The sequence below is a fragment of the Podarcis vaucheri genome, assembly GCF_965113315.1.
Source record: "Podarcis vaucheri genome assembly, chromosome: 7".
Lineage (NCBI taxonomy): Eukaryota > Metazoa > Chordata > Lepidosauria > Squamata > Lacertidae > Podarcis > Podarcis vaucheri.
Genome location: NC_138765.1, coordinates 54,861,560 through 54,878,078, shown reverse-complemented (window position 1 = coordinate 54,878,078; position 16,519 = coordinate 54,861,560). Strand labels below are relative to the sequence as shown.

Genomic DNA, 16,519 nt, shown 5'->3' with positions numbered 1-16,519 from the left:
GAATTCATGTCCTAGGGTGGCTGTGTATTTTCTAGCCCCTGCAAGTTTCTAGCTTGCCTGCTCATCCCAGTGGGGAATAAACAACTAGCTTAGTGTATAGTTGGGGCAATGGCAGTATGATGCCTTCATAGTGAATACTGTATAAAATGCCAGATTGTGTTGAAAGGTTTGATCTGTGTCTTTAAGCATAGTTAACACTTCACATTTTAATTTATACACAGTCAGTGTAGTTTCCATCCACCACTGGGGTTGCTGGGAAAATAATCCTTTGTCATGATTTAGGAACATTTTATTTTTTGGATGTTGTCAGAAATTACAGCAATATATTCATAAATACCTAATTACTACATTCAACAAATATATTACATTACATTAAATTCAAACAAGTACACTTAAAACAGGTTTAATTTGTCTCACAGCATCTAAACTGCCCCAGCCAGTCTGGGCTTTATCCTCCTGCTCTCCCTTCATGCCCTGTGTTTAGTTGCTTGAGAAATTCTGCACCTCTTATAACAACAACCAGTCAGCATGGCCCTGGGGGCAACGGAGAGCAAATGGGGTAGTCTTGAGAATTTAAGCAGTGGGCCAGAAAGTTGGGGACGGATGGGGTAGGTGGGAGAAGGAATTGACTCCCATCATTGTAGAAGAAAATGTTTTGAAAGAAGGGTTGCTCCAAGATGGGTTACTGTAGTTTTCATACTAGCACCTCCTAACCTCTCTGCCTTCATGCTTTTTTGCATTGTTTGAGGGAAAGACAAACGTATTTCAGACAACGCAGGCTTGTTCTAAATGGGAAATTGTGACTGATCTGGCAGCTTGTCTACCACTGAATCTGGATTTGAATTCAACTGAGTTTGAGTAAGTGCACATTCATTATTTACTCTTGTATGTAGATATATAGAAATCAAGCCAATTGGCTCTAATGTGTGTCCTTAAACAGCACATGTTGGGCTTGTAAAAGCTGGAGCAGTGTGGTGCAAGCATCTTCCCATATAGTCTTGCCTACATTCTGCTCAGTTGAAAGAAAAAGACACACATAGTGCAATTACATTTAGAAAAATGAGTGCAATGGCCTCCTCCTTTCTATGCCCATCTCCCCATGCCCCTGTCCATTGCTAACACTAGGATATAAAAGCTGTAATCTACACTGACTTGAAAGACACTGCTACTGCAACAATTTGATAGACATGGTATGGAAATATCATCCAAATTACCCTCAGTTAACACTCAACCTTGATAGCTTGAAAGTGGATGTATAATTATTTGGACAGAAATAAATTAGTAGAGCCATTACTGTTTTATCCCATCTTTGTTCCCGTAACACCTTCCTAATTAAACTATGACTTTCTACATTACCACCACCCCTTAGGTTTATCTGACAGTGCCAGCTTGTTGCCTTCTGTCAATACTTCACATAAATACTTTACTCTGGTCATATATTGAAACCTGAATGGCCAGAATGAGCACTGAAACTACTGCAAACTGAGTTTTCCTGTGGTCCCTTATTTTGATACTTTTCAACTGACCTAAGGGGGTGTGACTAAAACAAGTTTTTAAGGTATAATTTTGTATTCTGCTTTTTTGGCAAAACCTATTTTATGGAATGAAATAGTATTAACGACAATCAGGTAATTTTTTTCCTTTGAAGGCAAATGGGTGATAATGACCTAACATCATTCAGAGGGGGAAATATGAGTGACTTTTACATTTTTCTGCTCTTTTCTTTCATGCTCCAATAGAGCCGATTGTCTCAGTACATCAGGGAAGGATATTCAGAATACTATTACAGAAACTGGCAGCTTTAGCTGTTTGAAGGATCACTTGCTAATGTGAAAAAAAAATCTCTTTCTGCATTCAGGAAGAGGACATTGTGTCACACAGGTCCATAAATTTGCTCTAGGTTTCTTTCTTGTTATAATAGATAAACTTTCTTCTGGAGGCTGGTCAGGGCTTTGGTATTCTTAAGAGTTGCATAGAAAAGGGAATTGTGGCAGGTGTAGGTTTGTCACACAGTGGTGATGAAACTGCACCAGCTGAATTTACTTCTAAGCAGCTATTTAAAAGGATAGAAGCTTTGTTTTACTTTGCATCTGGCCACTGTAGGGTCCTACAAGAGCACACCCGCTTGCCTTTCATTGTCATTATTCGGGGAAAGAGAATTTTTAATAGCAACAGCAAAAAGCATTGCACATCAGCTACTAAAATTATAAAATGCAAAGAGGCTGACAAAATTCAGTGAACCTTGACTATAAAGGTGCTACAAATCCCCGGGTTATATTATATTCTTGGTCAAAATATTGTGCTTTTGCCACACATTCTGCAAATATTGGTTGGTGAGGCCTTGAATAGTTAAGGCAAAGGGGAAACCATTTTAAACTTGGGAGGGCTGGGCCTTGCTTGTGTATATAATCCCCTCAAGTGTGAAAGATCAGTGCACATAAAATAATGTGCCTAATCCTTTATAATATTGATTCTAGGCTTCCCTTAAAGGGACGTAGATTAATCTAACAGTGCTTCCATACATCACAAAAGACTGGTGTTGCCAGACTGATAAAGCAAAGGGAGAACCTGCTTTGTCAGGCAAGGCTTTAAAACTCAAAGCTTTGAGCTTTTTTAGAGCATGTTTGCAGATCAAATCAGTTGGTGAATGGATGTCTGGCTTATCCACCTTGCCTTTAATTTCTAGTGCTGTCAATTTAAAATTTAAATGCATGGATTATAAGGAAGGATAGCAAAACCACCTGCTAGGACTGTGTATGAAAATGTTGTTTAATACTTAAATATGGAAAGAAAACACTAATCCAAACTAGCTCTTGATAACCAGTCAGAGGAGTCCTAAATTTTGGCAGGAGCTACATGGGCCAAATAAGACATGAGAGAGATTTTTTAAAAAAGGTTTACTCAAGTCATGAGTAAACCTTTTTTAAAAAATCTCTCTTACCTGGGTTTAGTACAAGGCTGAGGGCCCCCAACACATTGGACCTATTGGACCTAGGAGCCTGGGACCTATTTTTAGTGTATGTGACCCTCCTGCTGCAGGATTGCATGGCATGTGAATAACATGACCATGTGGGTAAGCCAACTGAATGCTATGCAAACTGCACTGGCAGTCAGGTATGAAAGACCCATGAAATCTACCCTCATGGTCTCATGTACACATGCATTCTTGTGGAATAGGGTCACACTGTGCCAGAAGTAGCTTCTGTGCTACTGGGTCTGTATATGAAGCAGGTTGGAAACAGACAGCTTCAGGCACAGATCACAGTATTTTTCTTCCTTTGTATTAACTGTTTGCTGTTTTTGGAATAATGTTTCCTTCTTTGGAAGCCTCATATAATTGATGCTGCTAGTGCTACGATTTTAAGTGGTGTTGGTTAAAGGAACAAAGCCAATTATTGTCCACTAACGTTGATAGTGTAGTCCCTAAGATCTTCTCTCAATAGCAACAGATCATATGACATTCAGTATTCCAAGTGCTTGAAGAAAAAAGGGGTAGCAGGGCAGGGGGAAATGGGGAAAAGAAACTCCAGTTGCGCAGGAGAATTTACTGTACCAGAAACTGGTGCTATGCATCGCAAAATGCCTAAGTGATAGCACGTGCCCCAGTGGAAAGCTTTTTCCTTAAAATTCTTTTAAAAAAACATTTCAATATTTTTTTCATGTCCTGACCAGCAGCAGTACAAACACTAAAAGCAAGCTATCTTTTTGCCAAAAAGAAAAAAAGCAGAAACATATTGAAAATGGCAAGCTTTTTATAACAATAATTAAAGTAATAAAAACATACAAAACATTTTTAAATATATACACAGTACAAGGCTGAAGCACCTTTTTCACTCTTTAATTGTAAAATCTTTGTATGAAAATTCTACCCACTGGGGTACATAATCTGTGTGTGTTGTATGTATATCACTGTTCTGTACATCCTCCCCTCCCCAGTAATAAAAAGGTACCTTCAGTTTATTTATTCACTTTTATTTTTCAAGTGAAATGCATTTCCAGCAAAAAGCTGATAGATGCATGGGAAGTCAAGTTTGGAAGCTGCATTTTCTTCTGCTAGGCCTACTAATCTGCAGATAATTATTTCTGTATCCAAAATATCCAGTTCATTCTAACAAAAACTGATGTGTACCTTTGTCTCCTCTTGGATTGAGAAACTGTATTTCAGAAATAAAATGGGCAGATTCCAAAGTATAGCAATAGAACTTATATGGCAACAAAAAGGAGCATATGTATGGAGATAATCCCAGCCCCTTCAGCGGGAGATGGATGTTAGTGTCATTGGTGGAATCTCTGGATTAAAAACAGTATTTTAAAAAGGCAGAAGAGGAAGCAGAAGGAAAATAACCCTTTCAAATTTAACCAAAACTAGAGTCCTTCTAAGCAAGTTACTCGCAGGCTTAAAAAGATTCAGTTGCATCTTTTCAAGAGATGGGTTTGGATTTTCCTGGATTCCACGGTCCATTGCTCCATGCATGGCACATTCTCTTTTATTTTTAAGCTTCAAACCTCCCAGTGAAAAATATTAAATATTCCAGGTAATAAAATAGATTATTATTTCTATACTATATGTTCGGCCTAGTACAAGGGAGTGTCACCTGGGATACCCCTTGAAGTAACTTCTAGACCACTGCATTGCAGGCAACGCAAGGCACTTTCTCAAGTGATCTAGTTCGGCCTGAAGTCGTTCCCTTTCAGAGACAATCTTCTGCTTCTGGTTCCTTAGTTCCTGCATAGGAAGAGAAGAGACATTTCAAGTAACATGATTTAGTATAACCACAATAATGGATTTTGTTCCTGAAGCACAGAACAGAAAAAATGACATTAGAGCTGAGATGCAATTGGTGTTGAATCCACACTCACCGTCATAGCGTGCGATAGTTGTTCTGCAGTCAGACTGAGATTGTAGTGCTGGGCCTCCAAGCGTCTGCACTGGGTTTGCAGCACTTGTCGTTCCAAATTTTGCTCTGCAATCAAATTTAGAGAATTTGTCACTTTTCAGTACCAGGCTAGGTTCCTGACAAACTACTGGTACTCATGCAAGAGGCCTGGTTTGTATATCACACTAAGCCAGACCACAGCTTAGTGCAAATGCATGAGCATGCAGGCTCCTAGAGAGAAGAGTGTGGCTGCTTTGTTCCTCCCCTGCCCTGGTTGTTCTGCTGCTATACTAAGCCATGGTTTGGCTTATTGAGTCATATGAACCCAAACCTCATAGTTTAGCTCTCCTGGAAAAAACATGAGCTGTAAATAATAGGACAAACCTTGATTTAAAAAGCTCATGGTTAGCCTGGAAAGAACTCAACCACGAACCCACGTTCAGACAGCATGGTAAGCCAAGCAGTGGCTGTCTCTCTTGGGAGCTTGCATGCTTGCACTATGCAATCAGACCAGTGAAACTGAAGTGGAGAGCATCTGTAGTCCGTATTATCCTTAAAAACTCAGTACTGTAAAGTATCTTGAAATTTACCCTGTCTTAAACTATGAAAGATGCTTCTCGAGAAATGAAGGACACTGAGGAACTTAAAATAGTACAGTCGAACGTTTCGGCTCCCAAACGCCAAAAACCTGGAAGTAAATGCTCCAGTTTTCAAACATTTTTCGGAAGCCAAATGTCCAATGTGACTTTCACTTGAGTGCAGGAAGCTCCTGCAACCAACCTTAGCTGTCGAACATTTCTGAAGCCGAACGGGCTTCCGGAACGGATTACATTCGACAACCGGGGTTTGACTGTACAATAAATCTCTTAACAGAAAAGAAAAAACTGATCCTAGGCAACTTTGTGTCCACAAAGCATAGACTGTTTCTTACCAGGACAAAATACTCTTCTGATCTTGACAAAGAACACATAAGCATATGTTCACACAGGAATAGCTAAGATTGGAGCAAAGTAAACAGCAGTAACCTGCTTCCCCTTTGCGTCACTGGGAAACAACTTGAGGCAAGGGATCTCCTGAATCAATGCAGCTTACCTTCTATATGTTCTTGGTAAGCCTCAAAGATGGCTTCAATCCCCTGCCATTTGGGTCTGGGATACTCCTCTTCCTCCTCCTCCTCCTCTTCTTCTGAGTCAGAGACCTTTTCATGCTCTGGGGGTATGAAACCCTTATGCTGGGAGTCTTTCTGGCCATTCTGCTGTGGCAGAGACACCCAACTTGAAGTCTGCAACTCCGGAATGTTATAATGAATGGAGGCATCAACTTTGTGGTTCTGCTCTGCAGAGTGTGCCACTGCATTTCCTAGAAGGCAGAATTGTAAGAGGTAAAACATCTGCATTGCATGTCCCTTTTGACTAATTTCTGTGTTAGGACTAGCTGCGCTCAAACTTCAAAATACTTATGTCAATACAAGGTAAGATGGTTGAAGTATATTGCCCACCTCCCCACTTACATATCAAGGGTGTGGATTACCCATACTCTGGAGAAAATGCACTGTTGCTCTGGGATGAGATCCAGGTGGTTGCAAGCACCTGCACCCACAGTGAAAGCTAAGTTAAGCTAAAGCAAATGAAGAAGCCTAGACACATACACTACTGAGGAAAGCAAATTCTCTGCAAGAAGTAATTTTGCATCAAGCTCTTCCATATCACATTAACCCATCCTTGCAACTTGCTCCAATATTTGTGCAAAGTAAGTTCCAACTACAATTATAAGTATCACCCACAAGGAACTATTAAAAGCAAGACCCAAATGATGGAGTCCACACACACTCAGGGGAAGTGTAAAGGAAATAAAAAGGGAAACCATTGAGGAATTCTGGGAGGGGGAAGGAACAAAAGACTTGTCAAGGTCACAGAGCAGTCAGACGTAGAGAAGAATTTAAGAGTTCAGATGGCCAAGCTTAAATCAAGTGCCCAAGAAATATCCCACCACCTCTTTCAAAATAGGACTGCTGAAAGGGACATTAACAGTTTTAACAATTTCTACGCAAGATGTTATCTCAGAGGAAAGGTATGTCACCAAGATTAATGCTCTGTATTCAGTACAAGAGACGTTTTCAGGGGATTTTACTATCTCTCAGACCTAGTCAGTGAAAACATTTATGACCCATACCTTCAGCTGCTGAATTGGAGTCTCCTATTGGCTGCCTTAATTTTTTTTTATTTTGCTTTTGACTAACATCTGCTGCCAACACACTGTAACAACTTTATATTCTGCACTTCTGTCCACTGAAATTAATGAGCTTTTCACTATGTGAGCTGTATTTCCAGGGCATTTCATGAAGTTATCATATTTACTACTGCCTACTGAAAAACATTCAGGCTATTCTAGCAAGAGAAGCAAATGATAATACCAAAAATATTAAATGTGTGTAAACAGTTTTATGTGGGCATACAACATTTGTTCCAAGTATGAACTGGGTTGAAATCTGTACCAGGCACTCCAGTGATTCTATTCCCCATAATGATCACTATTTCCCCCCCTATTTGGAATGCACTATGCATTGAACATACTTCAAGCAACTATCCCCACAATGGCTTTACTAAACATTGAAATTGGGTTGTGTAGAGTCATCTAAAATGAATCCATGTAAAATCTGCATATCCAAAACTTGAATTATGCAAGCAGCAAGGAAACCAATCCCAAACTGGGCTCAAAAACTGACCCTCATAAGCCAAAAGTCCTGTGCATTTCCCTTATCACTCACATATATCTCTGGCAGGATGTTGGCACTACTTGCCTCCTACAAGTTGTCATTACCTTTGTGTTTCTGCAACGCTTTCTGGGTGGACTGCAGCACAGACTCGTGGAATTGATGTGCAAACTCCTCGGCTATAAAGGGCTCCCATGGCTTGTTCTTCCCATTCATACTGTGTGATAACGGCACAGGGATGTCCTTCGGCAAAGAACCTCGGACATAGTTAAGGATGCTCAGGCTTTTCTTGGCCATGTGCCCATCGCTCAACTTAGGCTTCTCTGCAGAGATAGGAGCCGGCTCCTTGGACCTTGGAAACTCATGCGGTCGCAGCTGTTCCATTCTGCTGGGCTCAGCTGTCTTCTGAGAGTCTGGCAGCGAAGCAGCAGCAATGCTGACTGGTTTCTCTGAATCCACAGCAGTTTGCTGTACTTGTGGCTCTTTGCAAAAGAAAGAAAAACAAACAAAGTCACTCGGGGCAGCCACAGTGCTGCTTCGATATAAATTCCCTTTGTTAAGAGTTCCGTGACTGAACAAAAGGGTTCTGAAAAACAAATTACCATTTTGCACTCTGGAGTTACTGTTAATTCTCTGGCATAAAGAAATAGAACAGAAACACTGCTTCAGTTGGGATGCATAACTTGGGTGAGTATTTGTTTCTTTCCTAAAATAATAGCAGACGCTTCCAAAGACCTCTTACAATGCCTTTGATGACATATTGTCAAGTGCAAATTGGGACTTGTACTCAGCTGACATGTTATCCCTTGGTTGCTCTGCTCCGAGAATACTGCAAAATTTACCTTGAGGTAGCTATAAGACTCTCTTTGAACATGGGAGGAAACAACAACTTTGCTCAAGGCAAGCAAATCTGTGTGCACAAATAAGCTGCCTCATTTGAGGAAGCATGCTAATGCGCGGTTGACACGTTACAGATCTGGGGTAACAGAGTTTGGGGGTGCAAGGGCACTCAGAACTGCTAGAGTTAGTGAATGTTAGAAATGAATAAAGGGGTACAATTTAGAGTATGAAGGGAAGATGCCAGACATTACATTTAAATTACAGGTTGAATGCGATTAGAAGGAGAATTAAGTGCCAGAACAATTGACCATGCAGGTGCTGTCCTTGCCCCTCCACCTGCAGCTGTGTGTTAGCAAAAGAAATAACAGTGTTGGGAGGGGGAGGTTACAGGAGGTATGACATCACACAGGAAAAATGTGTCCTGTTAAAAAAACAAAACAAAACTAGGTATGGGGAAGGGTGGGTGGGTGAACAGATGGAAGGAGAGGGTTTTTTTTTGTTTTGTTGGTTTTGCAAGGTGTGCTGGCAACAAGAAGGAAGTTGGGAAGAACTCCATGAAGCACTGGCTGGAGGAGGTTGCACCAACAGACTCTGGCTGGCTGCTGCTTTGGACCCAAGCTTGCTGTAGCTATCAGAGGAGCCATGGGGGATGCTCTTTGGGTATAGTAATATATTATTAATAAGTTTTATTTATCCCCCAGCCACCCTCGGCGGCTTCCAACACACATAAAAACATAATAAAACACCAAACATTAAAAACCTCCCAATACAGGGCTGCCTTCAAGTTGTATGGTATTTATCTCCTTTACATCTGATGGGAGAGTATTCCACAGGGAGGGTGCCACTGCCGAGAAGGCCCTGTGCCCATTTCCCTGTAACTTCACTTCTCTCAGTGAGGGAACCCCTCCACTGAAGGCTTTAGGTGTAAATATGTGTAAAATAAAACATTTCTTAAAGACACTAGTCTTCTTGTGCTTTGATTTCCCAATGGAAACACAACCCTAGGCGAGTGCCTGCAACTCCCTGGAATCTTCCTACTGTTTGGCAGAGACGAGGGGTGGTGGCGGCACACAACCTCTGTAAAGCCCTGAACAACCAGGTTACCAGAAAGACTGCCTGCCCTTGTAGAGCTCTGTACATTCACTTAGAAATTACACTCTGCACCCTACACAAAATAATAGGGCAGTGACAAAATGGGCATTTTATACTTTTTTATTAGTTTTAAGTTGTATTTTTGTTTTAATGTATTTTTACACTGTAAATAGCTTACACTCCTTAGAGATTTTTGAAATATTAAATGGTTTAGAAATGCTTTTAAATAAAATAAAATAAATAAAATAAAATAAAATAAATAAAAAGTTGCAAATACCTCCCACCAAAACTATGTGAGCAGTGTAGGAAGTTACATACAACCCAGCCCTCCTGAGCTTGCAGCTTCTGGCATGTGCCTATTGTTGGGTTATTTAAGAAGCAGTTGGAGATAATGAGACACAAGGGGCACTCCCACCCCTCCCTTTGAGGTTTCTGTAAAGTCTGGCGGCAGCTGCAACTCATTTTATACATACTTGGAAGTAAGCCTCATTGAAATCAGTGGGGTTTACTTTTGAGTAAATGTGTAGAGGTTTGTATTGCAGATCCAGTTCTTGGAAGTACACCACATGTTCTGTTTTGGCAGACAAACAACACTCCTGTAATCGGGCACTCAAAACGTCTCCCTGGACTTAATCTGCCTGGTTTACCCTAGCAGAAAGTCACAGACAAGGATAATCAAGTCCACTGGGACATCTTGCAGCCTCAAGAAGCCCCAGCCAAGAAGGCATCAATCCCTTGCTGTCACACAGTTGCCATTTATAGCCACTTACCAGGTTGGACGCTACTAGGACTGTCCCGTGGGGAGGTTTTCACTGATACTGCTGTGGAGGCACTTTTCTGTTTCATGGCATGGAACATCTCCACCAGCTTCTCTGTATCTGAAAGATGAGAAGCAGTGAGCAAAACTAGCTTTTGCTCAGAGGCAAAATGAAAGAGGCAGGACTGATACACAGTCCCAGAGAGCAGCTCTCTCCACTCCTGGTTAGTAAAGCCTGTTCGTTTTTTGCTCTTGGCTCTTAATAAGAAAATCTAACACCACATAATTTCTCAGAATATATACTGCACTTTTTAAGAGTTAACCAAAGCAGCACACATATATCATCACTAATCCTCACAACTGTGCTATAAAGACCTGTATTTTATTGTATTTTTTTCTAATTTAAGACACATAAACCGCTTAATCATTAGCATTTCTATGGGGTGCACATAAAAATAACCTTCACGGAAAATAAAACAATAGAAATTCATTGCAAAAACTAAACACTACCTTAAAATGCCTGCTGGACCAAGAAAGCCTAAGTCATGTGTCTGACATTTCTGCAAGGAAGATGCCTGTCTAATTTCAGTTAGAAGGGATTTCCACAGGCTTGGATCCACAAAAGTGAATGCATGGCTTCTAATAGTTACAAGCCATGCATCTGAGCCATGGGGGAACACTAACAGAGACACCCCACAAGAGTTCAGTGATTGGGTAGGGATATAAGGGATCAGGCAGTCCTTAAGATAGCCTGGACCTAATTTGTTAAGGGCCTTGAACTCAAAAGCTTGTACCAGCTGCCCATATGCTGTTAAGCACCAGAGTATTGAGTTTATGGTTAAGCTGAGATCTGAAGATACTTCTTGGTAGTCCCTAGCCCATACTTTTCATCACAATGCTACACCAACACTACGAGGCTGTTCTCTCTTTCTTAAGACAATGCCGTGTAACAACTGCAGGGCAGCAGCAGGTTTTGGCACTAGACAAAGGCCAGATTCACAGTTTTCCTTTAGTTGTAATGTGGGTTGCTTCTGGAAGAGGAGGCTTTGAGAAGTCAAGTGGCCTACAGTCCAATTTCCAAGAGGCCATTTCACATGACACTTGACCCTCATATACAAGTTTACATAAAAGTGCATGATTTTTTCTGCATTCCTTGGACGCACTGGCTTGCAGATTGCAGTTTGTTCAACAGATTCCAGGAGGTATGCTCCTCTGTATGGCCTTTGAACTTACCAGACCCACTTAAGCTTCCCTCACATCCTGGAAGATCTTCGACCCATCTTCCCACAAACCAATACTCACCTTTCCGTTTCTCAGCAGTGATGTGGGTTAAATTGAAGGTGGTAAGGAATCTCTTCTTCTCCTCAAAGTTTGGGCTGTTGTTCATTTCATCAGGGCTGTAACGTGTTGAGAGCACAAAACGAGGAGAGGGTGTCTGGCGTTTATTCTGGACGCTAGGGGGCGAGGGGCTCCTCTCTCGCAACATTCTCCGCCGTTTCCTCCGCTTTTGAGTCAGCAGCTCCTCCTTCTGTTGTTGGGTGGTCAGTCCAAAAAGCTGTAGGAACTCCAGTTTCTGGAAGAGCGTAACAAAGGAGGGATGCTCATTCAGATGGTTTCTCTTGCTTAAAGGTATACATCAACCAGTGTTTCCATGATATTAGCTCTAAGGTGAAGTATGTGCTATCATTTTGTTTAAAGAAACCACAGGAAGTCTGCATTGTTCAGTAAAGGATTCTCTTTTCAAGAGAAACACCTAGCTGCCTAATTCCTTACAGTATGCCAACTGCATAGAAAAGAAGGTAAGTTATCAGTGGCCTATCCAAATACTTGACAATATTCAGACAGCCAAAAGAAGGAGGAAAAGGAAAAAATAGGTAGAATGTGCTTGTGGTTCACTTATGGGTGGGCAGACTTTTTGAACTTGAGGGCTGCATTCCTTGCGGAGTGATAAAGAGTGGGTGAGAGTAGTTGAGACGTCCATTACCGCCACTTCTCTCTCTCCCCCCTCACATACAAAACACCCACCCATTCACACAAACAGAGCACTAGACAACCATTTGTTGTTGTTTTTAAAATCCTCTTTCTGCCAAAACATGCAAGTGAAAATGTGCTTTGAATTTTTAAAAAGAGTTAATACAGTATACCAGTGCCCATTTATAGGGAAGGTGGGTAGGAAGGGTGTGCAGTAGCTAATATGTACTACTGTTGCTATCTCTTTAATAAAAAAAAAATTATAAACTGCATTTGAGCCTACCCACTCCTACTGGCTCTTTACTCTGTGCTCTTCCCTCTTGAGACTCAGAAGGCAGTGACTGAAGCATCCATAGAGTTGAAGAAGGAAGTGGGAAGAGAGTCACTCTTTTTTACTTTCTCCTTCAACTCTAGGAACTTTTCCAGGCTGAGATCAGCATTCAATCCTCAGCCTGGAAAAATACACACAGCTGGGGGTAGGGGGAAAGTGCCACTTGCAAGAACTTGGGATTTGTGGCACTGATTGGAATTTGCCCTGAGATATTGAACAAATCATTTATATCTGGAACGTCACAGACTCCCACTTTTCAACTCAAGCATATTTGCTCTAAAAGACAGATAATAGTATGATGTTAGCAAAGTTCAGTTCTTGGTAATAGGTTAGCAAGTGATCTTACCTGGCGCAGCTAGACTTGTCAACTCTTGGAAATCATTATGGACCAGAATTTGTCCATAGTATTATGTGAAGTAAGAGGTGGGGCTTACCTCAGAGGAGGTGTCCAACTTTAATGGGGGTTGCTCTGCAACACATCGCAGGTGGGCTCGCACTTCCTCTTCATCGCTCTCATCGTAAGAGTCATCCAGATCATAGTAGTAACCTGTACATAATAAAGCAGAGAAGGCCAACTTGAAGGTTGTGGGAAGCTGCAAATCTTTTACCTAGCATCATCACAACCTTTTTTTGTTTTTGTTTTCCTGTGGCTAAGAGACACAATCTAGTCTATATTGGAATATGCTTTAGAGTAAAAACTGGGCCCAACCATGAGGGCTGTTTGCATCCTAGTGGGTTGTTCTCAGGAGCAGCTGAATGAATTGTCATCACTGTTCTGAGTGTGCAGGCAGAGCCAGATAATGTTACAAGCAAGGGCAACAGACTATGTTCTCTGGGCCTCTGATTCAGGAAAGATATCAGCCTCCTGTACAGATACATGTCTGGGGAAAACAGGCACAGAATCCTACTGAGGTTTGTATGTATTCTGCCTCCTGCAAAAAACAAAAAACGCAGTTATACAAAACAAGATCAAATTTGACCAGAAAAAAAGGAAACGAAAAGCTCAGAAGGTAGGCAGGTGGAAGCCAGCTGCTTGTGCAATGCAATGACTGTGCTGTGGTCCCTTGGATGTATGGCTGCTGTGCCCATAAAAGAAGGCAGTTGGCTGTGAATGCCCTGGTGCTCTGAAGCACCTGCTAAACAGTGAGAAGCCTGGTTGCCTTGTGTGCATGTGGCAACCAGGAGGTGCTAGGCAGATGAACATGGTGGGGTGCTAATGATCAGGCCAGGACTCTTCCCCGTACTGAACAGGCTTGCATGCCAGATTCCTAGATTCAGTCCTTCATGCTTCCCAGTCTTTGCAGTGAACGCATCTGTGTATTGCAGGAGCAGCCACTGTTAATGCTCTGGCATGCCACCATCACATGCTCCCAGTGGCACAGCAGCTAACCATGATGCTAGCTGGCATAGGTTAGTGGGGCAGCCAAAGAAGAAGGAGGCATCTAGAAGGCTGAGAGAACAAGCTGACTTATGCCCAAAGGGATGTGAGCAGCTACAAGTAGAAAACAGTAACATCACACAATGGAAACTGCAGACCCTGTGTGCCAAACTCACCTTTCCCAACTAAATGCCTTGCTTTTTTCGTGTGTGCTAATCCCACTCTGGTTTTACATTCCAGATTAATATTTAAAGCTGCTTTATTAGTCTCAGTTCATCATTTATTAACTGGAGGCAGGATTTATGGAGCAACTTGGACAGTGTGTTCAAGGCAGGCAAAGTGGATGGGGGGGGGAGGAAGCAGCCTGCCACGTTAGAGGGTCAATCCATTTCTGATATGTGATCCAAGATACTGGGGCTTTGATAAAACCCCAAAAAGGCTGGTTTTCCCTGAACATTACACTTTTCCTTCTAGACATTACAAATTCAAGCCATGCTTTTAATTTGGGACAAATGAGGCAACTTGCCTACTGGAGAAGCTTTATGCAAATCAAAGGGTAGAATATCTCAGCCTCAGATACAGCCTTTTACTCATCCTTCAGGCAGCAGCACACTTTAACCCGGCTTCAGTGGATCTCTTCCTAAATTCTGGTGTATTCAGTATTTGCTCTTCCAGGTTTCTCAATCAGGAGGACAATTTGAACAGGGTGCTTTTTCCCGACACCACACAATAGGATCCAAATGGAAGTGGATCTCTTGATGCATTCTGACAGGTGTGGGATTTAGATTGGATTACTAGAGATTATATTACTAATCTCTAGCAGAAAACCACTTAAATAGTACTATTATACTAAGTATTACATTTTTATAATCAATCAGTACTGACACAATGCTTACAGCAAGGTGTTAGGCAAGGAGTGACTGAATCTACTGTTTGGACATGTCTCCAGCTCCAAATGGGAAGTCAGCACAATGAGGAAAATGTGTTCCTGAATCCACTTTTAGGAATTTCTGTATGCCTGCTAAAAAAGCCTTGAGCAACCAAAGTTTGCAGTGCTGTGCTGCTTTTTAAAATAACAACATAAAAGTGTGTGTGTGTGTTTTTTTAAAAAGTGCCCCTACCAAGTCCACACCTGGCTACAAAGGATGGCACCTGGAAGCTAGCAGGGTCCCTACTACCAAATCACACACTGGCTGTGAGCTTCTCTCCATGCCCCCCGCCCCTAGCCTGGCACAAGGAAAAACATCGAATCTGAAGGAGGGATACCTTTTTCTTTTTCACACAAGTTCCTTGGTTCTAACCAAACCATACAGCTCTGCTGTAGGGACTCTTTGGCAGAGACTTCCTTCACCTGAGAGCCCACAAGGGCTGTGTGGCCTCTTGACCGTTCTAAGCACCTCCCTTTCCTTTTTTGCAGTTATGTTATTTAGTGCTCTCTGTAAGAAAGCTGCAGAAGATGGGCCTTAGCTGAGTGGTACAGCAACTATCTTATATGCAGAAGGTCCCCAATTCAATCCCAGGCACCAGCTCCAGGTAAAGCTGGAACGAGTCCCTGCCTGAAAACCTGCAGAACTGCTGCCAGCTAGCACATATATAACACTGGACTAGATGGACCAAGGGTCCAACTCAATATAAGGCAGCTTCCTGTGTTTCCTATTTTCCGGAGGATGACTGAGACTTCTACTTCCAAAACTGAAGTCATTTAAAAAGCCTGTGCAGCCTTCCCTTTTCCAGGAACAAGACCTGGAGGGGAGGCATTCCGGAGTGCTGGATGTATTGTAGGCCCTTCCACAAAGGGCCTGTGCACTGACCTTTCTCCTGGGCTTCTCTCCGCCTTTTCTCCTCCAGGTCCAACTTGCTGACCAGCTTCCGGTGCTGTTGCAAGAACTCGTCGTAAACATACATGGGGTCATGGCTTCTGGGTAATGGATGCCGATAGGGTGAGCCTGGCTTGGCGTTCAAGCTCATGTCAACCAACTGCCCACCCTGTGAGAGGGAGGCTCTCTGCTGGTTCAATAGGGTCTGTGTGGACTTTTCCAGTTCTGCTAAGAAGGGCCCATGGGAAAAGCCACTATGCTCTGCCCCGCCAGGGTCCCGAGGAGGCTGGAACTTCTCCAGGGCTTCTCTTTTCCTAGCCCCTTCCTCGAGTTTCTCTGGACAGTACACCCGCTCAACCTTCACAAGGGGGATGGCTTGCCGACTGGACTCATACTGGGTGCTGTGGCTTGGGAGAGGGTGGCTTTCCTGTATCCTTCGTGCCTCAGAAGTGTCCATCAAGGAGACAGGGTTCCAGAGGGAAGTGGGGACAGGATGGTGCTGAGGCTTAGGAGAGATAAGCGGAGGGGGGCCTCCAAAATGCTGCGGTTGGTCTCGACTACTTGGTTCAGGGCGGTTTGGTCCTGATCTGCAAAAAGGATAGAGGTACAATTAATTAACAAAGCATGCAAGGTAAGTTCTACAAATAAGTGCTTTTCACTGTGACTAAGGCCACATCTGCACCATACATTTAAAGCATTACTTTGCCACTTTAGCAGTCATGACTCTGCCTCAAGGAATCCTG

General features: G+C 42.4%; 1 protein-coding gene across 10 annotated transcripts in view; it reads right to left on the bottom strand.

Annotated features, from left to right (window-relative positions):
• Nucleotides 1–3,734: 3,734 nt before the first annotated feature.
• GSE1 (Gse1 coiled-coil protein) overlaps nt 3,735–16,519 on the bottom strand; it is a 427,626-nt gene continuing 414,841 nt past the window's right edge. For all 10 annotated transcript variants that reach the window (XM_082232842.1, XM_082232838.1, XM_082232836.1 and 7 more), the window contains 8 exons: nt 15,771–16,363; nt 13,016–13,128; nt 11,582–11,852; nt 10,293–10,400; nt 7,698–8,072; nt 5,970–6,236; nt 4,861–4,964; nt 3,735–4,726 (listed from right to left, as the gene is read on the bottom strand). In XM_082232842.1, coding sequence (XP_082088968.1) covers nt 4,592–4,726; nt 4,861–4,964; nt 5,970–6,236; nt 7,698–8,072; nt 10,293–10,400; nt 11,582–11,852; nt 13,016–13,128; nt 15,771–16,363 — 1,966 coding nt within the window. In that variant the 3' untranslated portion in view covers nt 3,735–4,591. The remainder of the gene's footprint in view (nt 4,727–4,860; nt 4,965–5,969; nt 6,237–7,697; nt 8,073–10,292; nt 10,401–11,581; nt 11,853–13,015; nt 13,129–15,770; nt 16,364–16,519) is intronic.